This window comes from Ochotona curzoniae, unplaced genomic scaffold (genome assembly GCF_017591425.1).
Source record: "Ochotona curzoniae isolate NIBS_2020 unplaced genomic scaffold, NIBS_Ocur_1.0 contig_3819, whole genome shotgun sequence".
NCBI classification, from domain to species: Eukaryota; Metazoa; Chordata; class Mammalia; order Lagomorpha; family Ochotonidae; genus Ochotona; species Ochotona curzoniae.
This window is the reverse complement of record NW_024466004.1, coordinates 5993708-6020861: the sequence shown is the minus strand read 5'-3', so window position 1 is coordinate 6020861 and position 27154 is coordinate 5993708. Positions and strand designations below refer to the sequence as shown.

The 27154-nt window shown below is 52.0% G+C and overlaps 1 protein-coding gene across 1 annotated transcript; it reads left to right on the top strand.

The window, feature by feature from the left end:
- The first annotated feature begins 2840 nt into the window (after positions 1-2840).
- Positions 2841-25979, top strand: LRFN2 (leucine rich repeat and fibronectin type III domain containing 2). Its single transcript, XM_040982967.1, has 2 exons — positions 2841-4231; positions 24992-25979. The coding sequence occupies exons 1-2, from the start codon at positions 2841-2843 to the stop codon at positions 25977-25979; spliced, it is 2379 nt and encodes a 792-aa protein (XP_040838901.1).
- Positions 25980-27154: the final 1175 nt, after the last annotated feature.

The window sequence follows — 27154 nt, the reverse complement described above, 5'->3', positions numbered from 1 at the left end:
CAGAGCAATGAAGAGATATCTTGCACCTGCTGGTTCACTTTCCAAGTGGCTGCATTCATCAGGACCAGACCAGACTGAAGCCAGGCACCTGGAACTCCAATCTAGGCCTCTTGTCTGAATGGCAGTGGCCCAAGCACCTGGGCCTTCATCTATTGCCTCCCTAGGAGTGTTAGCAGGGAGCTGGATCGGAAGTGAAGCAGCCAAGACTCTAACTGCCAGGCTGATACATGATGCCAGCATTATAGGCAGCAGCTTAATTTGCTGTGCCACTGCACCAGTCCCACATGCAGCCTCAGGAGATATCACTGAGTGTAACTGTCCTGTACTCCCAGTGGGTACAGAGGCTGCCATTCAACTCCATGGAAATATAAATGGTGGCCAGGGAAGTGGCCTCAGCTGTGCAGTCACCATGAGTCACTGGGAGGAAGAGCTGGAAAGCTCAAGAAGGCTCTGGGTCCAGGAGTCCAGTCCTTGGAGCACAGAGAATGTGAAACACTTCTATATAGTGACACATGGGGGCTGGACACATCTGATGGGAGCTGGCATGGTTCTGGCAAGAGCTTGGTGAGAACAGGCACAGGGCATTGTGGGCAAATGGCTGCGGGGAAACTGAGCAAGAATTGTGCGGACCTGGGCATTTGGCAGAGGCTTCCACTGTGTGCTTGCTGCAAGAAGAGAAGAAAACAAACCCTCTAGAGTATTCTAGAAACAACTGGATGGTAATTGTTTGGTGCTTTTCGGGCCACATGTTGCCTGCTGCAGCTACTTACCTCTGCCATTGTAGCAAAAAAAAAAGAAGCTACAGATAACAGGTAAATAAACCTGTGTTTTAAAAAAGCTTTCTTGACAAAAACAGGCAGTGGATTAGAGCTGGGCTGTGATCTATAGTTTGCAGTGCTGTCCAGTACGGCAGCCAACAGCAGCTGCAACTGGTGAGCATTTGAACTGTGTTCTGAGAACAAACAAATGCTAACCATCTCATTAATCATTGACTTCATGATTTATTGAAATCATATCTTGAATATCATGGTTAAAAAAATGTATCACCGGAATGACTTCACCTGTGCCTTTCCATTATTCCTTTTCAATGGACCACTTGAACATTTGAAATTAGTGACAAGTTCCAGCTCACACGATTTTGCCATTGAACAGTGCTCCTCTGAGATAACACTCCAGGTGAAATGCAGAAGTCCCTGGCTCTTGAAGGGTCTCAGATATGAGATTTATCCTTAAGAAGACACAACAATGGAATTTAAATCTGCATAGTGGAAAATGTGGTTGGAGCTGGTTTTTAAATGCACCGCACTATGTGTTTCTCCTTTAAAGTCTAAGAATCATTTTGTGTGCATCTGTGTCCTTCAGACTGGGACCCGTGAAATTCTACCTCCTTACAAAAAGGAGTATCTTTGTGGTGAGGAAGAAATAGCAGTGATGCCAAGCACGAGTGTGGTGTCTCTGCTACGGCAGCTTTTCTCGACTTCTCGGAGCACTGTGTAGAGACAGCGAGCTTTTACAGCAGCAAGCAGAAGTGTGCAGCACTTCCCTGACTGTCTCCACAGGACCCTAGTTAGCACTCCTACAAGGTACTTTGTGAGGCAGCGGGCTGCCTGATGCTCCACAGCCAGTGGGCACACGTCTCCTGAAGTCCAGCTGCACAGGCTGCTTGCAGCACTACCCGAAACAAGCAGCAGTCGCACAGCATGGTGAGCGAGTGAACTCGGAGTTGGAGGCACCGAGGCTGCCAGTTTCCTGCTCCTCCCTGCCCTAGGGTCATTGGCAATGAACATACAGTAAAGTAAGTCCTTCTTCTGGGCTGTGCTGTCAGGGCTGAAGACAAATGGAGAGATGAGGAGCTTAAGTGTGGGGTAAGGTGGAAAAGGAGGAGCTTCAAGCAGAAAATGCCAAGTGTATGGGGGTGGGGTGAGGGTGACGGCAAGGGTTCAGGGAAGTCATTGACGAGAAGGTAACTTGTTTTTCTTTTTAAAAAGGGTTTATTTATTTTTTTTATTTGAAAGTCTGACTTAAAGAGAGATAGAGATCTTCTATCTACTGGTTCACTTCCCAAATGGAGACCTCGGCCCCGGAGCTGGGCCAGGCCGAAGCCAGGAGCCAGGAACTCTGTCTGGGAGCTGCACATGTCTGCACAGGTTTGCCAGCAGCCCAAGTACTCAGGTCATCATTTACTGCTTCCTAGTGCATTGGCAGGGAGCTGGATGAGAGCCAGGCATAGCCGGGACTTGCACCTGGACTCCTATAGGTAATGTGGATGGGCCAGGAGATGGCTTAAGGCACATCACCACAATGTCTACCTTCACTCACTTCCTTGTCCTTAAGGGGTGCTGGTTCAGTTTCATTCGCTGCTGAGTCTACACTACATAAGAAGGGAACAGGCCTTTCGGAGACAGCTGTTACATATCTTCCAAACTCAATGATTATCAAGTGCACTACTGATGGAATCTCCAGCTGCACATTCCTGCCCTACCCTTCCAACTCACAAAAACATATATTGAGAACCTACTGTGTTCTTGGCACTATGCTATCTCCTTGGAACACAGTGATTCATGGAGCAGACAGAAGTAACCGCCCTCTGAAAGCTCGTGTTCTAGCAGAAGAGATAGGGAAGGATCAATACGGGTAATAAGTGAGTAAATGAAATTGTACATTAGCCAGTAAGAGTTCAGGGAAAACATTGGGCTGCATCGGAAGGACTGGTGGGGGAGAGGAAGCCTTGCACCTGCTGCTGCCTCAGGCAGGGGCGAGTGGGAGGGCAGTGGAATGTTGCTTCTGACCCTGATCTTGTGTCCCTCCCTTCCAGGCACTGTAGCCTGAGTGACCAGACCATGGAGACCCTGCTTGGTGGCCTGCTGGCATTTGGCATGGCGTTTGCTGCAGTCGACGCCTGCCCCAAGTATTGTGTCTGCCAGAACTTGTCTGAGTCACTGGGAACCCTGTGCCCCTCCAAGGGGCTTCTCTTTGTGCCCCCCGACATTGACCGGCGGACAGTGGAGCTGCGCCTGGGCGGCAACTTTATCATCCACATCGGCCGCCAGGACTTCGCCAACATGACAGGGCTGGTGGACCTGACCCTGTCCAGGAACACCATCAGCCATATCCAACCCTTCTCCTTCCTGGACCTCGAAAGCCTTCGTTCCTTGCACCTCGACAGCAACCGGCTGCCCAGCCTGGGCGAGGACACGCTGCGTGGCTTGGTCAACCTGCAACACCTCATCGTGAACAACAACCAGCTGGGCGGCATCGCTGAAGACGCCTTTGAGGACTTCCTGCTGACGCTGGAGGACCTAGACCTGTCATACAACAACCTGCACGGCCTGCCCTGGGGCTCTGTGCGCCGCATGGTCAACCTCCACCAGCTGAGCCTGGACCACAATTTGTTGGACCACATCGCGGAAGGCACTTTTGCCGACCTGCAGAAGCTCGCCCGTCTAGACCTCACCTCCAACCGGCTGCAGAAGCTACCGCCGGACCCCATCTTCGCTCGCTCCCAGGCCTCTGCCCTGACCGCCACGCCCTTTGCCCCAGCCTTGTCTTTTAGTTTCGGAGGGAATCCTCTGCACTGCAACTGTGAGCTCCTCTGGCTGCGGAGACTAGAGCGGGAGGATGACCTGGAGACCTGCGGCTCCCCAGGAGGTCTCAAGGGACGCTACTTCTGGCACGTGCGGGAGGAGGAGTTTGTGTGCGAGCCACCTCTTGTCACCCAGCACACGCACAAGCTGCTAGTTCTGGAGGGTCAGGCGGCCACGCTTAAGTGCAAGGCCATTGGAGACCCCAGCCCCTTGATCCACTGGATAGCCCCTGATGACCGCCTAGTGGGGAACTCCTCGAGGACCGCTGTGTATGACAACGGCACATTGGACATCCTCATCACCACGTCTCAGGACAGCGGCGCCTTCACCTGCATCGCGGCCAACGCTGCAGGCGAGGCCACCGCCACAGTAGAGGTCTCCATCGTCCAGCTGCCGCACCTCAGCAACAGCACCAGCCGCTTGGCGCCCCCCAAGTCCCGCCTCTCGGACATCACCGGCTCCAGTAAGACCAGCAGGGGCGGTGGGGGTGGGGAGCCTCCCAAAAGCCCCCCGGAACGAGCCGTGCTGGTGTCCGACGTGACCACCACCTCGGCGTTAGTCAAGTGGTCGGTCAGCAAGTCTGCGCCACGAGTGAAGATGTACCAGCTTCAATATAACTGCTCCGACGACGAGGTACTGATCTACAGGTGAGGCCGGAGGCTGCTGTCAGGGAGGGGAGGGGTGATGGGGCTGCTCCTGCTATGCCCATCTGGTTCCCTCTTCCCAAAGGGGTACATCGGACCTTTAGTGCAGGTAGGGGGGCATGGGAAAAATACCAGCTGCTAGTTCAAGAAGAAAAGAATCTGCTGTGGGTAGAAAAGCCATCCTTCCTGTGGGTGGCTGTGCTAGGTGGTTGCATGGCTGTGAGCCTTAGAACCTTCTGTCTAGAGCCTAGCCAGGGGTGGCAGTAAGGGGGTTGTGCAAGGACAATGTTTTGGTCATGGGATCTGATTCCTCCAAGGGAAGAGGCATTTGACCTATGGCCTTGAGGTCAGAGTGGCTTGCAATCATGGCTGTGCCATTTCCTTGTCATTTAATTCTCCTTCCTCAGTTGCCACATCTGCCAAGTGGGAACAATCCACATTGGACTTGCTTTACATTTATGACAAACTGGATTTTTTTTTAAAAGAAATAAAAGTAGAAAGGAAAATAAAAAGGAGTAGTGGGTCAGCTTGGGTAACTGCAAGGTGAGCAGCTTGCTTCAGGCGTGAGACTCGGCTAAAATACTGGTCCCCATGAACACACTCATTTCCGGTTTCCTAAATACCCAAGTTCTGCTTCCTTCCAAGTTGGATTCACCCGCTGTCTGTCCTAGCAGCCCTGAAGAGAGGAACATCCCTTTTCATATGTGCTCTAATGGAGGTTAGGTAGTCCTGCTCACCCGGGCCTTGCCTACAAGTGGTGACAGTGATGCCTACCTTGTCATGCCCTCGTGAAGGTTAAGAGGGCATGTTCTAAGCCAGATAAGGAGAGGGGCCGCGAGGAAGCTACAGAATTGCTTAAGTTCTGCAGAGGAAGGGAAGAGGTCAGAGGCTGAGAGACAGGGATCCCACTGCCCGTCAGGACTGCTCCTTGCAGGTGCACCTGCCCCAGTGCCTAGGAAACATGGGGGACCTGGCCTGCAAGCTTCCTGCTCCATGACTGCGCAGTGTCCTTTGAAGCCGCAGTGCTTGGCTTTGATGCACTTGCGAGGACAGTGAAGAGGAGGGGTGCCATGAGATTCACCAGGCAGTCAAAAGGCTGCAAGCCCCTGATTCACTGTCAAGATTTCATCCAGCTCTGCTTGTCTGGGTGGAGGGGTTTCTGGGCAGGGAGTGTGTGCAGAGAGACAGAGACCATGGGATGAGGCTGGGGCAGCATGGATATGATTGTAAGGACACCTGCCAGGCTGGTTCAGGCAGCAGCTTCAAATCTCAGGGTGGAGAGAATGCAGCGTGAGAGCTGATCTTCCACACCAGTCCATAATGCATATGCAGTACACAGAGAGACACTGAAGTGTTTAGTTCAACTCAAAACCATGTGTGTCTTTCTAATGATGAAAGGGGAAATTAAAAATGACCCACATTCCCACCTTCCAAAACTAACCAGATAATTTGGTGTGTGCTCTAAGTTTTTTTTTTTTTTTAAAGATTTATTTTTATTATTTTTTCATTGGAAAGGCAGATATACAGAGAGGAGAGACAGAGAGGAAGATCTTCCGTCCGATGATTCACTCCCCAAGTGAGCGCAACGGGCCGATACTATGCCGATCCGAAGCCAGGAGCCTCTTCCGGGTCTCCCACGCGGGTGCAGGTTCCCAAAGCTTTGGGCCGTCCTCTGCTGCTTTCCCAGGCCACAGGCAGGGAGCTGGAAGGGAAGCGGGGCTGCCGGGATTAGAACCGGCGCCCATATGGGATCCCGGGCGGCAAGGTGAGGACCTTTAACCACTTGCGCCACCGCGCCGGGCCCTGTGCTCTAAGTTTTATGTCAACTCCACATGATATTTATGATCAGTCCCATGCACACTATTGTGTCTTAATCCCTGACACTCAGCTTTATGGCTTGCATTTCTGTGGTGTTGGAGTGCATTGTATTAGATGGTTCTGTAACTGATTTCACCAGTCTTCTATTGTTGGATGTTCAGATTGTTTCACATTTTTCAATATCAGAAGTAAAGCAGTGATAGATATTTTCATGTAGCAATGCATTTGTGCAACTCCAGTGGTTTCCTAAATATATTTTCCTAGGACATGGATTACTAGTTTAACAAATACATTATACTCTTTGCATATTCCCTAGAAATACTTATCTACCCTCCCGCCAGTGGAAGGTGAAAGTACCCATTTTGACCACAACCTCCCCAACATTGAAAATATAATAACTTTTTTCTTGACTGTTTCTAGGAGTGAAAAATAGAAACTTGTTTTCATTTGCATTTCCTTGATAACCTGCAAGGTTGACCTTTAGAAAATAAGTCTATTTCTGCACTTTTGAATGTGTGATTGGGCCCCGACTTTGATAAGAAGCGTAAAGGTGAAAGACTACCAGTTCTGAGGTTTGTGTGGACACAAGGGAGGGGGCAAATGTAGTTTCCAAGAGGGGGGAGGAAGAGATGGGCCACAGGCAGAGGTTTCTAGAATGGCATTGCTCTGTGGGGTTTCAAAAATCCTGGAAGGGGGCAAGCGTTTGGCACAACGACGAGGACTGTATTCAAGTCCTGCCTCTGTTTCCAGTTCTACAGCTTCCTCCTTAGGCTGCGTCCTCGGAGGCAGCAGGTGATGGCTTAAGTCTTTGGACTCCTGACATCCATCTGGATTGAGTTCTGGGCTGCTGGCCTTGACCTGACAAAGTCCCAGCTGTCGCAGGTATTTGGAAAGTGAATTAGAGGATTGGAAGTCTCTGTTTTATTGTGTTTCTCTCTGAAAAGAGATAAAATGAATAAATGGGAATATCTTTAAATGGGAGCTTCCTAAAAATGCTATGGTGCCTGTGTGCACTTTAAAAAAAGCACTGGGAGGGGCAGGAGAGGGCTTGGGCTGTGCTCCTGTGGTCACCTGGGAAGGAAGTCAACTTGCTTTCATTTCAGGATTGAGAACCATAGATTTTTAAAGATTTCTCTAGTAGGAATAAAAGGGAAGCATTGGAAAATCTTAATATAAAAGTGCAGGTAAGAAAGACAACTTCTCGGAGTGGTCATGAAGAGTGAAAGTGATTTGGTCATGTAGACACACTAAAGGCACGCAGGTTCTGATTAGCAGGAGTAGTGGTCACAGGGAGAAGGCCACTGTGAAAAGTAAGGCCACTCTCTCATCTGCCACAGGGAAGGAGCTAGAGGAGGAAAGACCAGACACACGACACAGTGTTTTCTTTCAAAGCTTTCCTGGCATTTGGAATTCCAGGTCGCGGTAGCTGCACACTCTGGTTCGCATCTTTGCCAGCTTCCTGTGTGCTGGGTGCTGAGACTTGAAGAAAGTGCCCATCAAACCCTCCTGGATATACTGGGAAGCATCTAAGGTCAAGAGAATCCTGGGATCACTTAGCCAGAAAGAGACCGGACTGTGATCTGAACCCCAGACATCTGGCTGCAGGGTCACGACTAAACCACTGTATTTGTACTGTGCTGCAAAACCATGTGTCTTGGGGAGAAAAACAATTGAGAGACTCTAAGGAAGGAACTGGAATTTTAAGAAAATGGATTGTTCCCAGACAAAGAAGACACTAGCAGACTGCATTGTGATTCTCAGCTGTACTCAGATTTTGACCAGAACTTGTACAAACTAGGAGGAGAGGCTAGAATTCCAAGAGAAATGCGATGGGGAGTCCAAACTACCCAGAGACCACGGGACCATGGAAGAAACCACAAAGAGTTTTGGAGACCTGTGCTGAGCTGGAAGAAAAAGCTCTGCTTGGGAAAGGAGCTGAGCTGAGAGCAGACAAGGAGCTAGGTCTGGCAGCTTCCACCTGGCCTCCCACCAGCCCAGTGAAGAGAAGATCTGTGGCAGCAGCAGCAGCAAGGCCAGACGCATCTGCTTAAGGATTGAGCTGTGCTGTCCACTTGCCTAAGGGTTTGAGGCACATGTATGTCTTTAGTTCTTACCAAGGCCCACAAGGTCAAAATGATTTTTTTCTAGAGACTTTCTCCATGAAGATCTGAGAGCCCTTTGGGAAAAAGGGCCCACTGAGGGCTAGTCCTGCCACATTGGTGAGCTGTGTCTTCAGGGAGCTGTGGATCAGGAGCATCCAACTTTGCTACCCTATTTGGCAAATTGTTGTGTCTAATCTGTCTCCCTTTATAACAAGCTCTCTATGATCTATCTGTCCATGTTAGCGCAAAGAATCGATTGTAACTGCACAAATCCAGGTTGGGGAAAGACTGACTGAAGTTTGGTGGGGACTGGGTTGTACTCAAAGGCAGGACCACCAAGTGATGGTGCTGTGAAAGGACTCGCACAGTTGTTAACTGTGCTGACAGAAGAATGATCAGATCTTGAGAGGTTATGGCTCTGCTGAGTCGTAACTATTGATCAGAGCAGAGCTGTGAGGTGTTTCATCCAGGCTGGCATCAATATCAGGAGTTGTGGTCACACACTGCTGGGGGTCCAGAGGCCAGGAGATGACAAGGGGGTTGCAGAATCCTATGTGAGATGGGCAAAGTTGACCTTGGAGGTGAGAGGAGATCTTGAGTTTCTTAATTTATTTGAAGAGTTTGTGGTTGGAAGGGAAGGAAACACACACACACACACACACACACACACACACACACACACACACACACAGGCTTTTGTCCACTACAAGAGCAAGACTCCAGCAACAGCCTTACATACATCCTTCTCTCCATCCAGCTAGGAAATGATGTGGCTTTGGATTCCTCTTGCTCTGTAGCATGTGCTATTCGTGTGACACACTCTTCTGCACCACTAGCCCCCAGTGACTCCTGGCCCCCACCATCTGTGCATTCAGCACATGTTGGATCAAGCAGAATGGACATGAGCACCCAACCTGCCCAGCAGCAGAACAGGAAAAGCCATCACCGGTGTGAGTAACCTCTACCTGAAGAATGTATTTAAAGCCAGCTCCATGGATACTGAACCGACAGTCTGACTTTCAGGTCAAAGTGGAAATGTTTCACCTCAGTGATCTCCATCTTGGTCATCTCACCTGTTCAAGATGCTCATAATCCAATGATCAAGATAGTAGGACTTCCACTGGTGCTGAATTCATTTGCTTGAGCCTGTTGGGCCCACTATAGCATCCACTTCCCAGGGTTCAAGTGCCCAGGGTTCAACAGTTCTAATAGGTCAAAGACATGGATCTTGGTGGAAACTTTGTGTCCAGGGACACAGATTATCAATAGGTCACCAGGGATCTACTCTGAGGTCTACAGAAGACCTGAGGATCTGCGAGCAGGGGTTAGAAATCATCAGGACTTGTCTGTGTATCAGGAAGAGGGAGAGTGGAGACAGGGGCAATCCCAAGTCATGGATGTTCACACAGGGTTTGCATTTGGCTAGGCACTGGTGTCCTGCTCTTTGCTCAGATAATAAGCTTCCTAATTATCTCAAGGTTCTGGCTGGTCACTCCAAACATCTGCCTTGTCCAAATACACACAGCTAAGCCCTGCTGGACTCGGGCAGTCCACAAGTGTTTGCTGTGTGACTGGGGGAGGCTGCCAGGCGCATCTGTCAATGTGTAGGCCTGCCCTATCAGCAAGGGGACAAGGTTAATGGGGACAGAAGCAGAAGGGAGAAGAGTAAACAAGGTGGGGGTGTGGTCTGGCCTGGCCCCCTGGAGAGAGCAACAACCCACCCATCTCAGCTAGGCCTCATCCCTGGTGAGAGATGGAAAGTCAGGTACCCTGCATGTCATGATCAGCCCAAATGACATTCACAAACACTTGTGTTTAAGAGTCATTGGGAGCATCTGTCACAGGCCATGTTGTCAAAAAGGGCCGCAGGGGGGACAGGCAGCATGTTCCCAAAGCATCTTGTGGAACCAGCCCAAATGTGGCCTTGCTGTCCTGGTGCTACTCAAGCAGCTGTCAAAGTCCATCTTTCTCTTAGTCTTTCCTTCTCTCTCTATAGCTCTATCAAATAAAAATAAAATATGTTTTTAAAAAAGAGAGGAAGAAAGAGAGACCTGGGAAGAAGGCTGCTCCTTGGCTAGAGCCAAAATCAAAGCGAGCCAGCCCTGGAGTTTGTGTGGGTCTACATTACTTTCATACCAATTGATTCTTAAATCACCTGAGAATAGGAATAAGCAATATTCTGTCCATTTTATAAATGGGAATACCAAGTCTCAAATGAACAGAGTAGATTTCTCTACTTTGTGCAGAGCACAAATGGAGCAAAGTCATCTTCATCCAGGGCTCAACTTTTCTCCGGGGCTGGAGGCTTGCCGTGGGCACACCCCCTGTGATGCTTCCTCCTGGAAAGAACAGCGTGTTCTCCATCACTCCCAGTTACTGACATCTGCATTCCCAAGTCCCAGCACTGTTGGAGCCTAGTGATTTGAGGTGTGCCATGAAAAGCTTGGCTGCACTCATAGACAGCCACATGGGACAGCAAGTGGGACACTGGCAAGAGAGCTTGGGGTCCCCGGTCAAACTTAAGGAACCCTTGCAAAGTGATCAAGTTGCTAGTGGCATCAAAGAGAAAACAAAAATAGATGAGCACAGAATGCAAGTGAACATGACCTCAACTCATAACAGGTTATTTACCTCTTACGTAAAAGAAGTCCAGGGAGGGAGGAGTTTGAAGCTGGTTTCCTGGGCAACAGGGTCACCAGGAGCCCAGGTCCTTCTATCTTTCTGTTCTAGCCTCTGCACATTGTCTGTCTTCAAGGTCACCTCATAGTACAAAACAGCTGCTGGCATTCTGGCTATCATATCTCTTTTGTAAGGAGCCAAGAAGCTGGACAAGAGAAGAGCAGAGGTGGCAAAGGTGTGTGGAGAGTATTTATTAGGACCCAGCCTCCTTGCTTTCCGGGAGTACTATTCTTCTCCCTGATCCCCAGGAAGCTGCCTTTGTAAAAACCAACCAACCAACCAAACAACCAACCAACCAACCAAACAAACAAAGCTGTAACCTAGAACATGGTCTGATGGGGTTTTGAAGGGATCATGATATTCAGGAAACTTGGCAACTCTGGAAGATTCAAAGGAGCAAATCCCTTAAAGGTGGAACTTCAAAGCCCAGAGACTAACAGAATGCAGACATCAATATTCCTGATGACGTTCAGGAATCGTGTCCCTCTCACACGCTGCCCAGCTCACTCTGCTCAGGAAAGCGACACCACTCAGACTGAGAAACTTCTGGGGCATCTGCTCAGAGGTGACTAAAATCTTGACATGTCATTTCTCTGTACTCTCTCCAGGCTCTGGCTAAAAACATGTCTGAAGGGAGAAATAATGATCAGGAGTAAAGGAATGGCAGCAAGCAGCGGGTTGCACTTTCTTCTGGAACGAGGGTTCCTCCTCCAGTAAAAATACCAGAGAATCAGCTCTCTGCAGTTATTTTAAAATGGTTAATTTATCTGAAAGGCAGAGAGAGAGAGAGAGAGAGAGAGAGAGCTCTTTCACTGCTAGTTCACTCTGCAAACGCTTTCAAAGGCCGTGGCTGGGCCGGGTCAGGAGTGAGGAATGCAATCATGTCTTCCCTGTGGGTGGCAAAGACCCAAGGGCTTGAGCCATCACCCGCTACCTTCCAGGGTGAGAATTAGCAGGAAGCAGCATGGAGAGCTGAGTGAGACTCCAACCCAAGAACCCCAATATGGAATGTTCCCACTGCACCAAGCACCCACCCCTCTGTGACTTTCATGCAGTGTACATTTGGTTCATTTGCAGACTGGGGTTGAATAGTATATGTATATATTTCATATCAGGAGGAAAAGTACCATGAATGTTTCCAGCGGAAGGGATTGGGTAGGGAGGGGTACCTGGAACGTGGGGACCAGTTGCTGGTGTGGGAGTGAAGATCCGCGCACCAGTGAACACTGCTCTGTTCATTACACTTCTCCAGATATGTTCCCAGGCCCCGTGCCCAGCCTGCGGCAGTCTGGCAGTGGGGTTGGTGTGGGGACCCACCTCCTGGCCCCACTGGCCACTCGAATTCCTGTCCTAAGGGCTGTGTCTGGGGGAGCCAGACCACAAAATGCACCCACCTCCCTGATGCTTCTTCTCTCTTGAAGAGTTCCCCACCCCAAAGGCCTGCCTGCTGGCTTCTGCTGCTATTGTGCCCCATCAGACCCAGTGAACTGCCAGGAAGTCAAAAGAGAAGCACGACTGGTGGGGAGGCTTGGGTGAAAGTGGCCGCTTGGCTACGTGGGTTGGCACCTGCCCACACAGCCCCAACACAGAGAAGCAGCCAGGGAAGACAACGGATTAGGGCTGTTGTTCTATTCATTGCTAGTTCTCTTTTCTCCTCTCTCGAGACACTGCAGAGAGAAGTAAAGAGGAATGTCTTCATGGTTGCCAATTAGGCTGCTGGTCTGGCATGTGCATGCCTGGCGGGAGTGGGCACCCTGTGGGCAACGGGCGGATTTGGGACAAAAAGTCAAATTAACGCCCATCATCCTGAGCATCTCAGAGGCAGGTTGGGAGAGAAGGCAGAATCACACAAAACTGCAGAGGGAGACGTGCCAGCCCTGGGTGAAGGCAGAATGGATGGCAGGGCTCGTTAATAGCATGGGAGAGAGGGCTGTCCTTGGCTGGGTGCATCGTGCAGGGAACACCAGAGGTGTTGGGGGACATCACTCGGGGGCTGATGTCCCAGGGTGGAAGAGCTGACCGAGGTGTGGGTAATATGCCTGCCTCAGAAAAGAAGATTCAGGACAGGAAATGCAGCATCAGAGAGCGCCATCAAACCCAGCACCTTCTATCTAGGGAATTAGCCACAGGTCAGGAGCTTTTCAGCTAGGTAACTAGCAAGCCCACCTCCACCCCCACCCATGAGATTAAAACATAAATGAGTTCCTAAGCAGAATATGTTGGCTTGGAGCTAGCTGGAGTGGGTTCCTATGCCTCAACAGGAGGGGTGCCCTGGGGGTGGGGGGAGCTTGTGGCTGTGTCTTAGGGAAACTGGTGTTTTCCAGAAAGGGAAGGCTAGGGTAGCCATTGCAGGTAAACCACGGAGGAAAGGAATGAAGGCAGGTGTCTGGGCAACACCAGTCTTTCAAGCAGTTTCTATTCTTTGGGGGTAGAGAGGGAAATTTTAAAAAGACACATGTGTTACTACAAAGGGAAGTTTGCAAGGTGCAGGCTCAGAGACTATAGTTAGTGTTCAAGCAGTGACCTTGGTGCAGGGCCCTGATCAGTGAGAAAAGAACCCTGAGACATGGGTCCGGCATGATAGCCTAGTGGCTAAAGTCCTTGCCTTGTGTGTGCTGGGATCCCATATGGGTGCTGGTTCTAATCCCTGAGGCCCCGCTTCCCATCCAGCTCCCTACTTGTGGCCTGGGAAAGCAATGAAGGACGGCCCAAAGCCTTGGGACCCTACACCCATGTGGGAGACCTGGAAGAGGCTCCTGATTCCTGACTTCAGATGGGCTCAGTTCCAGCCACTGCAGCCACTTGGTGAGTGAATCAATGGGTGGAAGATCTTTCTCTTTGACTCTCCTTCTGTATATCTGACTTTTGCAATAAAAATAAAAAATAAAAAAAAAAACCCTGAAACACCCCCTTCCCACCCACCTCTCACTCCCATACAGGAAAAGACCCTGAAAGAGGAGTGGCAGTGAGGCAGAACTGGGCTGGATCCCTGACACCTGGGACAGTGTCAGTGTCAGGATGAAAGGAGCTGGAGCTGCGGAGGGTTGGAAGCAGAGCTGGAAGGAACTTCCGTTGCCACGGGCTAGGGCAGGGCAGGACCAGGGCGAGGACAGAGGGAGGGACAGCTACAGGGGGTCTTAGCTGAATCTTGCGACCCTGCTGTTCCTGCACACGTGGGAGGAAGGACCCTGGGCACCTCAGGACAGCAGCTCAGGGAATGGGAGCCTGACTAAGCATAAAATCCTCCTCCCACAGGGAACAGGAAGTACCTAGAGAGGATTTTGGTAGAACTCTCCAGTCTGCATCTGCTTGGCCCAGGAGTGTTGCTGAAGGGGCCTGGCTCTTAGCCCTGGGGCATAGAGGAGTTTCTGGTCTCCCTGTGCAGGGTACCTCTCCCCCGACCCTGCTCCTGCCCCATGTTGTCCCAGACCCAGATCCTGTGTTCTCCCAACCATCCCTGACTCACAGAGGTGGTCATGTCTGGCCCTAGTTGGTTGGCTTGAGGCATGCATGTGCTACAGGATTCCTGGTTGCCCATTCACTCTCATGGTGTGTGATTGCATTTTTGCTAGTGCCCGACTGTGAGGATGGAGGCTGAGGCTGGGGGGATCGGCTTGGCCACCTGGGGCTCTTTGTCCTGGGGCTGCCCCTGCAGCACACTAGGCTTGGAGACAGGCTCTAGGAAGTTGGGCTGGTGACAGTGGTGGCAGCCAGCTCTGAACACAAGGGAGATATTTTTACCACCCGTCAAAATGCCAGCCTAGAGAGCCCGTGCCAAGGACTGCTTCCCAAGGCTTCCTCCTTCAAGCTTTCATTTTCTCCAGGGAGGCTTTGCAAATGTCCAGGGCTGCTTATGAGTCCTCAGCAGTTCTGTCCCCTCCAGGTCAGGAGTTGAAATGGCTATCCTGCAGTCCAAGCAGGGGGCTGGGAGGTGGGCTGCCTCCATGTGCCTAGTCCTGCTGTCAGCCACTCTGTCTGGAACGGGCCTAGAGACGTGGCCCTCTCCCTAAATGCTTCCTTCACCCATCAGAAAGCCTGAAATTTCCCAGTGAGAGATGCGTTTCTTTGGCTCTACAAGGAGCTGAAACCTGGGAGATGCAAAAATACTTTTCCTCTAAAACCCACTAGCAGGATTGCTGATCTGGTGGAGGGCACCTGGCAGCAAAAAGAGGGAGGGTCCACAGGTTGTACTTCAGAGCCCCATTGCCCTGCGTGGGCAGGTTGCAGAGAGCTTGCAGAGTGGGAGGGGGACAGCCAAATTCCTGGAGATCCTGTGCTGACTCATTCATCACGACCATCTTGGGTCAGTTCTTCCGTGTTTAAAATGGGGCTGAGGGCTGGCCCACCTTCTTGCTGCCTCTGCAGACTGGAAGCAACCCTGGGTGAGAAGGCCCAGGTCTAGGCCATCCAAACCTTTCTTTGTGAATCCTTGGGGCCTTCTTTCCTCGTGTTTCACCCAACTCTTCTATCCCCACCACCCTGGCGTAGAGCTGACCATCCCCAGTCAGGACAGAGACAAGTGTCCCCTGGTTTCCAGACCATTTTTCAAGACCACCCTCCCTTGCCAGGTCCTTCTTCATTTCAGCCCCTTACCACCACCACCACCACCACCTCCCCCATTCCCAGTCTCATTCCTGCCCTCCCCCTCCTACCTTGGATTCCATCTTAGTCTTCACTGGGGCACACAACTCTTCCGTAGTGCATCCCCTTAACTCTTGCAGAGAACCGCCCGACTTACCCAAGGTTAATTTTCCATGCATGCTGTCTTCCTTCCCTGTAAATAGGTCTTTACCTTTAACCATTTAAGAGGCATGAATGACATCAGGTTATGGGGATCTGATCTAGCCTAGAGAAGTCAAGGAGGGCTTCCGGGAGGAAGCAGTACAAATGAAAGCTACTGTATTTGTCTCTCTGTGGAGCAGAAAGGGGCCTAGAGTATCTCCTGGTCACTCATCGCAGGTGTGAGCTGGGTATGTGATGTCTTTCTATGTGTGTGGGGTCTAACAGTGGAGGGTAGGCTGGATGCTGCCTGGCCAGAGAACACTGGATGGCAGCAAACTCTCCCATCCAGTGACATCCCCAAACTTGAGGGCAACCTCAGTCTGCCCAGATAGGGAAGCCCTTGCATGGCCATTCCCCTCCAGACCAAGTGGCCCAGGCTGTATGGCAGCTTGGGGACCAGGTGCATGCCTCAAGCCCTTGTACTGGTTTCCACAGTGTACTGAAGTATCAAAGCACCTTCTTTGTGTCTCCATGGGGCAGTTGTTGGAAAGACAGGGATTAGAATCACAAAGAAGGATGGAGGTGAGGTCAGAGATGCCTGGGAGGAAAGGGCAGGTAGCTCTTGTGGCGCGGTGGGGACAGTCCAAGCCAGCCTCCCTATGTCACAAATCCATCATGCCAGGCACTGGCATTAGCACGTTGGGCTTATTCACTTATTTAGTTTTTCCCACCTCTTGAAAGAAGGCACCGCCCTGGTCCACACCTTACGAATGGGAAAACAGCAGCACATGTGGCTTGCAGAACTTGCCCAGGGTCTCAGAGCTGGGCCTTGTCCCCAGGGCCACTGGCTCCAGGGTTTGTGGCTTGGATGCTGGCTGTGTGCTCCCTACTCGGGCGGCCACGCAGGGAGGCAGCTGTTACTGTCATGTCTACTCCATCATGTAGGAATCCCAGGAATCAGAGCAGGTCGGTCAGCTGCCTGAGTTCCCCTTGCTGAACGTGAGAGCCAGGATTCAAAGCCTGGCAGCAACTCCTCCTCCTCCTAGTGGGTCCAGGAGAAGAAGAGAGCGAAGGAGGGGTCTTGGCCTCACAGGTGACCAAGCAGCCCCTGTGGCTCAGGCCCACATGGAAGACCTGGAAGAAGCTCCTGACTCCTGGCTTTGACCTGGCACAGCCCCAGCAGACTTTGTGACTATTTGGGGATCTCTCTGTCCCCAAATCTCTTTGTAACTATGCCTTTCAAATACCTAAAATGAGTCTCAAAGAAATAAAAAATTAAAGGAAGAAAGAAAGATTACAGGTTGACAAAGGAACTCTCGCATTCTGATTGCTGTCTTCCAGGGAGCAGGCGACACACTCCAGGCCAAAGCCCAGCACCTTCAGCCTCAATGCCCTGATCTCTGTGAGAAAAGAAACTTGTGTGGAGATTTCTGGATAAATGGTCCAGTCTGTGGTATTCTGTTACAGTAGCACAATGAGGCTAAGCCACTGACTGTTACTGCTGTCACTGAAATAAGCCACAGGGTTTCATGCCTTTGTTGCCAGGCCCTGTGCGGAGGTCTCAGGGCCCTCTACCCTACTTAACCTTGGCATAAGCCTGATGCACCTGTTGGCTAAGGCATAGAGGGAGGGCCACATGGCAGCTCAGTGCCTGGTCAGCATTAGAACCTAGGCCAATGGCTGAAAAACCTCCATTTTTGGCGCTCAGATCCCTTTCCAGGTCCTTGATTCCTGCCAGGGACTGCCCTGGAGCCGCCCCTTTCCTCACCCTGCAGGAAAATGAGGAGAGCATTCTAGTGGACAGAGCCCTTCTAGAGAGCCCCAAGCGCCAGTGGCTGCAAAGCCCGCAACACAACTGGCAGCCCCTGGCCGTGAAGCCCCAGGGTCGCCAGCCTTGCTGGAGTGCTGGCTGCTTCTACCACCCCTAGTCCTCCTCCTGTCCACCTGGCAGAAGCTATTCCATGCTAACATTGCTTTTGCCATTTTCTTCAGTATGCTGAAAGGTCCCTAGATTATCATTAGAACTGCTATTAAACGCAAGTACAATAGCACTTAGGACATGCTTACGTTGTTTCTTCTCAAGTTATTCTTTCTGAAAAGCAGAATTAGAAACACACACAGAGATCTCCTATCTGCTGATTCACTCCCCAATGATTCATTGGCTGATTCACAGCCAATGGCTGTGGCTGGGGGTAAGGCAAGGTTACAGGAGCCCAAGCACTAGAGCCATCCTCCACTGCTTTCCCAAGCCATAAGCAGGGAGCTGGATCAGAAGTGCTGCAGCCAGGACTCGAACTGGTGCCCATATGGGATGTCAGCGTGACAGGTGGCTTCACCTGTTGCAACATTCCCTATGACTGAAGGCAATAGTAAGTACATTCATACTCCTATGCAAATATCACAACCTTTCATCTCCAAACTGAAACACCAGATGCCCTGGCACCAACCCTGGTGCCTCCACTTGCTTTGTGATGCTGACTGCACTAGGGCCTTCATGTGGGCAAACCCAAGCTATTTAACCATTCGTGCCTTGTGGCTTCAAGACACACTTGGGTTGCTGTTCATTTTGGTACTTCACCTATCTGAGGACACAGTGTGTCATCCTTGGACAGGGCCCCCACGCCAGTCTTCTTGGCACAGTGTTGACATTCTTGAGGCTGTGGGTGCTATTTATGTCCCTGGCTGGTGCCCTCAGGAGCTATGGACCAGCCAATGGCGGCAAGTTGCCCTGTGAAGCCTTTGAGGCTGTGGCCAGTTGTTCTGCTGTGTCTTAGATAAAGGCCAGCCAGGATTCTTCCCCATGCCCACTCCCATGTTCGCGGCAAGGGAGACTTGAAGAGATGGCCTTTGTGGTTTTCCACGAGTGGGGAACTGTGGCTGAGCAAGCTCTTCTCATCTCCACTGTGAGACAGAGAGCAATGGCCTATCCCCTTTCCCCTCCCTGCCACTGCACTAAATTCCTCTCCTTCTCTGTTGAAGGGTGGCCTTGCTGTCCCATTTCTCAAGAAGGCAAACTGAGGTTCCAAGAGAGGAGAGACACAGCCAAGCCTCACTCATTAGCTAGCTCCTTGGAGGCAGGACTGACCTTCAGAGAGGGACTCCTGCCCGATCCCAAAGCCCATATCCTTTCCTCTGAGGAAAAGCTAACCATAATTGGGGTTTATTTGGGAAGACATGAAGGAAGCAAACCAGACAGGCAGACAGAGGTTGTAGGAGGTGATGAAACCTGCCTAGGTCAGCTCAGCCCTGAGAGGGAGAACAGAGTGGGGCACTGTGAGTGCAGGGCAGCGGTGGGGACAGCACAGGACGTCCCCACGCCCATATGGGATGCAAGTGCTGTGCTGAGGATGAGTAGGGGAAAGAGTGCTCCTAGAAGAGGAGTCCCTACATGCACTGGGTCAGAAGGGCTCGGCGGGGAGCCAGGGCTGGGACAGGGAGGGGGCCGAGCACATCTTTAACCTGGAGCCGTGCTCAGCACAGCTTGCCTGAAGGCAGGACCATCTTTCTCCCAAGTGTAAAGCACATGTGACAAGTCCAGAGGTTGGGTATTGTTATCAATGCCAAGGTTACCACCTATGTCACTCAAGGTGGAGGCAGAAGGTGAAAGAGAACACTTCAGCGCTCAATCGGCAACACATACACTAAAACGGCAATGAAAGAGAACATTTTAGCCAAGGGCTTGGGTTATGGTGGAGGGTGGAGCTGCTGTCGGGGTCACCTCATGAGGACTTGGAAGTTAGCAGCAGGAAACCACTACCTGTCCCCTGCTACCTTCCACCAAGGTAGGAAGGGACACAGAGTAGGGCAAGCCCAGGTGTGTCTGGTAGAAGTTAGAAACCCAGAAGCTTCCCATCTTGACATCTTGCAGGGCTCCCACCAGCCACCTCCCGAGGGTATGGGAACCTGCCAACAGACAAAGGATCCTGAAAAATGTCGTTTCCAGCCACACAGAATAGAGTGGGTGACAAGTGGGAACCAGACTGGAAGCAACAGTAGAATGACAGGGCCGCTCCTTCCCATCTCTGCCATCAGCTGTAGATTTGTTGAAATGAAGCAGAAAAATGCCTCCTGAATATTAATGAAGGCAACAAGGAAGCAAACTCAGAAGCAGCGAGCACAAGAAAGGAGGCTTGTGTTGTTTCTTTCTAGGGTAAGGACTTGGGGTTGCAATTTCACATTGTGTTTTGGAGCATATGAGTTTAATTAAATTTAATGCGTTGGAGCAACTTAACTTAAAATAGCAATTCGTGTTTTCTGCTAACAGGGATGTTGATGGTTTATATTGTGGAAAGCAGTGGCTCAGGCATTGGGGAGTATGTTTCTCATGGAGGGCTGGTGCCTGCTGGTTGGGTAGCTACCTTCTTTCTACCTTTCCAATGTACTCTCCCCCTGTTACCCCTGGCTCTCTGGCCAGGATCCACATGCCTCTTTGCCAGTGGTTGAGTTAAACCACGATAAGTAGCTGCAGAAGTATTGGGCAGAGGAGAGAAGAAGTTGTGAGGTGTATTTGGCACCCACCCTTTGAGGTTGACCCTGGCAGTTTCTTTCCTTTTTAAAAAAGATTTATTTATTTTTATTGAAAAGTCAGATATACAGAGAGGAGGAGAGACAGAAATATCTTCCATCCAATGATTCACTCCCAAGTGACTGCAACGGCCAGTGCTGTACTGATCCAAACCCAGGAATCCAGATCCTCTTCTGGGTCTCCCTGTGGGCACAGGGTACCAAGGCATTTGGGTCATCCTCGACTGCTTTCCTAGGCCACAAGCAGGGAGCTGGATGAGAAGTGGAGCTGCCGGGATTAGAACAGGCGCCCCTACGGGATCTCGGCACATTCAAGGTGAGGACTTTAGCCGCTAGACCACAAGCAGGGCCCAACCCTGGCAGTTTCTTAAATCCTCATACCCAGTGGCTCTCAAGGGAGAAGGGGACACATTTTTTAGCCCCCTGGACAGTCAGCAAGGTTTGGAGACTGGGATGTATGCTGACATCAAGGCTAGAGCCAGGAGGCTGCTAAATACCCTATAGTGAGGAGGCAGCCCCTTACATTCAAGACTCAGTCCAATCCAAAAGATCGCGTGCCAGGGTTGGGAAATGTCTCTCTTCACAGGTGCTTCTTAACATCTTCACATTTACCCTAATCTCTGGTAGACTAATGCTTTGTAAGAATATAATAAAAGGAGCTGGTGCTGTGACGCATTGGGTTAAGTCAATGCCTGCAGTGCCAGCATCATATACCACAACAATGGCTCAAGATTGGAATCCAAGACACTGTGCTTCTAGTCCATCCCTCTGCCCTTGTGAAAGCAGCCAAAGATGCTCCAAGTATCTGGGCCATTGGCACCCATGTGGAGACTCTGAAGGAGCTCTGGATTCCCAGAGCCAGGAATCTAGCTCAGGACTGACCTAGAACACGGTTTTCAAAAATGGGCAAAGTTAAGAGGGTGTGCAGGTGCTAGGAGAAGAATGGGACAGGCAGTCCGGTTTGGGAGCCCAGTTCAGGAACTCATGCTGCCTGGAGACCATCTTGGTGAGCCAAAGGGCCTGACCAGAGCTGGGTGTTATTAGTTCAGCAGTGGTGGGGGCAGTGCTCAGAGTGCTCAGAGTCAGAAATAGGGAGGCACATGCCACAACCTGCGTTTGAAGCTTGGAATGTCTAATTCAGAGAGATGGGCTGTGGGCAGGAATGATGGGTGAGCCAAGGCTCCCAGAAGCTAGCCTGGAGCATCAGTAGTCAGTGTGTGGGGAGTGATGCTGTGTACAGGGGTGCACTGATGTGACTGGAGTGCCATCTCAGTCAGTAGTGTCTGAGTAACACCTTTCATGTGACTTTCATGCAGGTTGTCTATTGGCTATGTGGAGGTAGGTGTGTCTTGATTTTTTTACATAAAAGATATTTAAATTTTTTTTTTCATTTTATTCATTTGAAAAGTAGAGATGAAGAGAGAGAGAGAGAGAGAAGGTGGGAGGGAAACTTTCAATCCACTGGATCACTCTCCATATGCCCTCAACATTCAGGGTTAAAACCAGACCAAAGCCATGTGCCAGGAGCTCCATCTGGGCCTCCCCTATGGGTAGCAGGGACCCCACTACATGAGCTTTCACCTGCTGCCTCCCAGGTTGCACACTGGCAGGGAATTTGGATGCGGCGTGCAGCTGGGACTGGAACCTAGGCACTCTGCTTTGAGGTTAGACATTCCAGTGGAGCCTTGACCTCTGTGCCCAGTGCCCAGCCTGTGTACTTGCCTTAGATGAGTATGCATTCTGGATCCCAGTGGAGTCAGTCAGCTCTCAGTTCTGTCCTCACCCCGAGGGAAAGTGTAAATGGGTTCTCTTCTTCTATAAATGAGAGTGTTGTCAGGAGGCTCAATGAGATAATGGCTGTGAATGTCAGGGGCAGCTTGGAGACAATTGACTGACTGTCCTCATGTCTCCTCAGTGCACCCCCTGCCCCAACACACACACACACACACACACACACACACACACACACACACACACAGTCCTGGGACAGGGGACTCAGGAATTGCCATCCCAGTCTTCTTGATGCTGGGACACCTATGTTAGCACAGCTCACCAGCAGCTCTATCACAATATCTCCTGATCCAGAGAGCAAGGAAAGCAGGGTCCTGTGCGAAGTCACCCAGGAGGGCAGGAAGATGGCAACGTGGCCCTGAGCCAGATACTAGGCTTGGATCCCACCTCTATCACTTACTGGCTGAGCATCCTTTGGCTGGTGGCTTGAACTTCCTGTGCACTAGTTTCCTAGCCACAATGTAGAGAAGGCAGTAGTAATACTCATTGATGATTAAATGAGTGTTCATCTCCTCAAAGTCATCAGCGTGGTGTTCAGCACAGGGGAAATTCTCGTGTTAACTGCTCTTTCTTTTTTTTTTCCTCCTAAGATTTATTCACTTGAAACAGAGTTACTGAGAAAGAACAAGATCTTCCCTCCACTGATTCACTTACCTGATGGCTACCACAGCTAGAACTGGGACAAGCCAGGAGCTTCTTCCGGGTCTCCCATGGGTACAGGGGCACAGGCACTTGGGTCTCTTCTTGCTTTTCCCAGGAGTGTTATCAGCGGGCTGGTTCAGAGGGACCTGTTGAGACATGAACCGGTGCCCACATGGGTTGCTGGTATCAAAGGCCGTGAGCTTTACCCACAGTACCACCTTACTGGCCTCTTTGCTCTTTGTTAGCAGCAGGGTCTGCTGCCCAGGAGAAGGTGTCTAACCACCAAGATGACTTCTGGACTCAGATGCACTATGCATGCCATGGTGCTGTTGGGAGGGTTAACTGCAGGAAGAAAGGCAGAACCCCTGGCACCGAGCAGGTGTCATTGCACAGGCAGGCTCACACCTCAGATGAGGCAAGTACTCTCAACTGCCCATGACTCGAGGGAGAAGGGGCCACCATGCTCATAAAAGATAGGAGTCTAGTTGGCTTGGCTGGCCTTTGCCCAATGCCTCTGCTGTGTCACCTGTGAAATGGTGACCTTACAGGTGCTGCCTCAGGGAACTGCTGAGGCCCAAGCTGACTGACACAAGGGGCTACAGACGCAGCTTAACACACAATGGCCCCTGGAGGGTTGGTCTTGGATGGTCACTGCTCTTGGTAGGCTTAGCTCCTGCTTGTCCTCTTGGCCTGAGGAAGAAGGAGCCAGGCTTTAGGGAACAAGTGTTTCCCAGAAACACTGGCCACACAAGGCTCCCAGGGCTCTGCCCAGCAGGTGGCCCAAGGCTGTGACAAGCTCCTGAAGCTGCTGCGTAAGATGGAGTTATTGACCAGTGATGGGCCAAGGCAGAGTTTTTACTAGGACAGAGAAAACTGCCCCTGTACCTGTCACACCGTGGGGATCAGGCCCAGCCTGAGGGCCCAGAAGCTAAAATGCCAGCTGCCTGGTACTAGTAGTTGCAGCTGTGTGATGTCAGTGTCTGAGCTGTAGCCATTTCTCCTCTGAAATGTGAGCACTGAACAATGCTTTCCCAGGATTGCCATGAGGTCCACATTACATGGTCACTAGAGAGGTTGTGGACGGCCCAAAGGTCTGGCTCACGGGGTCCTTGCTGGATGGCACTCTCTGGCCGGCTTTGCCTCCCCTGTAACTTTGCCTGCTACCAGCATGGGCCAGGGAGGGGGTGGGGCGTGCAGGGGCTGGGTTTCCTCCAGCAGGCACCCCCTGGGGCTGAGCATGACGGGGCATCAATATCTGCCTGTCAGCTCTCATCCTGCACGCGGCAGGGGTGGGTGTGTCTCAGACAGAAGGTATCATTCAGCCTTCAGGCTTTGGTATTTTTTAATCTGAGATCTCAATTAAGTTGCCTGGCTCAGGTTTGGAGAGAGCAGAGGTGGATGGGAAAGGATGTTCTCAAGTGACATGGAGCTGGAGAAACGAGTGGAGGGGCTTCCAGGAGAGCGGCTTAGTGGCACCTCCAGACCCAGGCAGGCGTTTCTGGGAGTGTGTCTGTGAGGGTGCTGAGACAGCTGGCAGGCATGATAAGGAACGTGGTGATAAGGGCTTGCGTCCAGGCTTCTATCCAAGCAGGATGCCCAGGATGAGCCCCAGAGTCGGGAGACAGTGCCCCACTTGACCCTTCCTAAGCCAAAAGATCCAGCCTATGTCCTCCTGGTGGGAAGACCCCTCCCCTGGGTGTCCTGCATCAGCCTGGCCCACTACCCCTGTGTCAACCCTTCCTGTGGGGTACAGAGTACACCCTAGCCTTCAGCTTGGCTGAGTGCAACCCCCTCCCCTGACTCCAGGTTCCTTCTGCTTGGAGCCAACCCCGAATCATGGGGGAGCCCATTTTGGAGTGGAGGTGGTGTTCACTGTTCAGGACAGGGTCCTTAGAGGGGGCTTCATGTCACAGGTGACCCTGATTCATCTTGGAGGACAGGGGTGGGCCTCATCCTCACCCCTGCTGCCCAGAGGCCCTGGGGAAGAGCTGCAGCCGCTGTGGGGAGGAGCAGGGGTCCCTGTATGTAATGTCTGCCTCATTACTTCTTTAATTTCTCTGCCTCTGTCCTTCCCTCCCCTCCCTGTGCGTTCTCTTTCAACTCCGCTTGAGTGTTCCCCTTTCGCCTCTCTACCTCCTCCTCTGCCTCCACCTCTCCCTTCCCGGCCCGGTCTCTCCTCCCTGTCCTTTCTTCACTCCTGCTGCCTTTGCATCCCCATGTCCCCCCAACCACTCCCCTTGACATTCTCTCTTACTTCCTCACACTCCTCCCTTCAATTGCCCACTTTGCTTGTCACCCAACCTGCCTGCCTGCTCCTTTTCCTGGGTGGGTGTGGTCTGCCTCTTTCCTTTCCCCTGTTTCCTGTGTGCTATCCACACCTGCCGTCCACTCCCCGCCCCTTCTTCCCTGTCACTCCATTTCGGCCCCGTCCCCTCCCCACCATCTCTTGTTATCTATGCTCCCTCAACCCCCCATCCCACCCCAGGATGATCCCAGCCTCCAACAAGGCCTTCGTGGTCAACAACCTGGTGTCGGGGACTGGCTACGACCTGTGTGTGCTGGCCATGTGGGACGACACGGCCACAACGCTCACAGCCACCAACATCGTGGGCTGCGCCCAGTTCTTCACCAAGGCGGACTACACACAGTGCCAGTCCATGCACAGCCAGATCCTGGGCGGTACCATGATTCTTGTAATCGGGGGCATCATTGTGGCCACACTGCTGGTCTTCATTGTCATCCTCATGGTGCGTTACAAGGTCTGCAGCCAGGAAGGACCTGGCAAGATGAACACAGCTGCTGTGAGCAACGTGTACGCACAGACCAACGGGGCCCAGCCGCCACCGCCACCGCCTCTGGGCGTTGCACCTGCTGGGCAGCCATCACAAGTGCCACCAAGGGTGGTGGTGCGGAATGAGCTTGTGGACTTCAGTGCCACCCTGGTTCGAGGCAGTGACTCGTCTTCCTCCAGCTCTCTGGCCAGTGGGGAGGCAGCGGGGCTGGGACGGGGTCCCTGGAGGCTCCCGCCCCCTGCCACCCGCCCCAAGCCCAATCTGGATCGGCTAATGGGGGCTTTTGCCTCCCTGGACCTCAAAAGTCAGAGAAAGGAGGAGCTGCTGGACTCCAGGACTCCAGCCGGGAGAGGGTCTGGGACACCGGCCAGGGGCTACCACTCGGACCGAGAGCCACTGCTGGGACCCCCAGCAGCCCGGGCCAGGAGCCTGCTCCCACTGCCCTTGGAGGGCAAGACCAAACGAAGCCACTCCTTTGACATGGGGGACTTTGCAGCTGCTGCAGTAGCTGCAGGAGGAGGTGCCCCCAGTGGGTACAGCCCCCCTCGGAGGGTCTCCAACATCTGGACCAAGCGCAGCCTCTCTGTCAATGGCATGTTGTTGCCCTTTGAGGAGAGTGACCTGCTGGGGGCCCGCGGCACATTTGGCAGCTCTGAGTGGGTGATGGAGAGTACCGTGTAGGGTGAGGGGGGCTCCCTCCCCCTTAGACCCCTGCAGGGTGGGAGAAGAAGCTGGGCAGAAATGTTCCTGGCAAGTCTTTGTGGGGTTTCTATGGTGATGTTTACATCCAGGGCCTTTTGTCCCCAACCACCACATTATCCTCCACCCTCACCTGTCTCCCTTTCCCAGGCCCGGCCCTGACCCAGCCGGGGTGCTCAGGGAATGTGGACTCACTCGCGTGCGGACTGAGCCCCGAGTGGCTGGAAAGGCGAGACTCTGCCTTTCTTCATCACAGATGTAGCGTGCCGGCAAGCGGCTTTGGATTGCTGTGGGTCCAAGTGTGGTTTTTATTTCTGAATTTACGTTTTCCATTTCCCAGACTCCTCTTCTTCATTTGCACAGACACCTGGGAGCATGCTATCCGCTTGAAGACATGTTCCTTGCAACCCTGGGGTGGGGCAGGTATTGCCATCTGACGTGAGAAGGGGAAAGGGCCCTGTTTCCACACTTGCATGAGGAACACTTTGAGGCCCCTGCCATCTTCCTGTGATGGCCTGGGAGGGTTGGGTGGCCCCGATTCCTGTGCTTTGCAAATACAACACCCCACACCCATCACAGTGGCTTAGACCAAACGTCAATGATGAGGAGAAGGGCATCCAGGGATCTCTGGGAATTTTTTTCTCTTACTCGGGAAACAGGTTCATAAGGCTCAGGGGGCTTTTCCTAAGGAGAGCTGTGTGGGGCTGCAGAGCTACTGAAGAGCCAGCTGGAGAACTGAGGAAGGCCCTTTCTGTCTTTGGACCTCTGTTTTCTAAGTGGCTAGAGATGCAGGGATTGCACAAGCACATCTCTGAGGGAGAATTCTAGAAGCATTGCAAGGAGAGTCTGCAGTTGTAGTTCCCAACCTCAGCGAGGAGTCTGCGGTCATCCTGCCTTTGCTGCTGTCTCCCCAGAGCACAAGGACTTGCTCATGATCCTGATGTGAGTCTATGATAGAGCCAGGGGAGGGTCCTGGCACCTGCCTCCCAGGGATGAGGTTTGGGACCCATGGCTTGGTCTGTTGTGGGCCCCAAGCATACCCCATGTTTGTTCCAGAAGGAAGCAGCTCCAAATGAGCCTTTGGGGAGGGTGGTGCCCTCTGAGAAGGGAGGGTTCAACCACTGAAATGACAGGTGGAGAACGGAGGCACACATGGG

What these genes read in the sequence shown, in the direction of transcription:
- LRFN2 (XM_040982967.1), top strand. Translation starts at nt 2,841, where the DNA reads ATGGAGACCCTGCTTGGTGGCCTGCTGGCATTTGGCATGGCGTTTGCT. An exon ending in GACGAGGTACTGATCTACAG is followed by an intron (nt 4,232 to 24,991) that starts GTGAGGCCGGAG and finishes ATCCCACCCCAG; the next exon opens with GATGATCCCAGCCTCCAACA.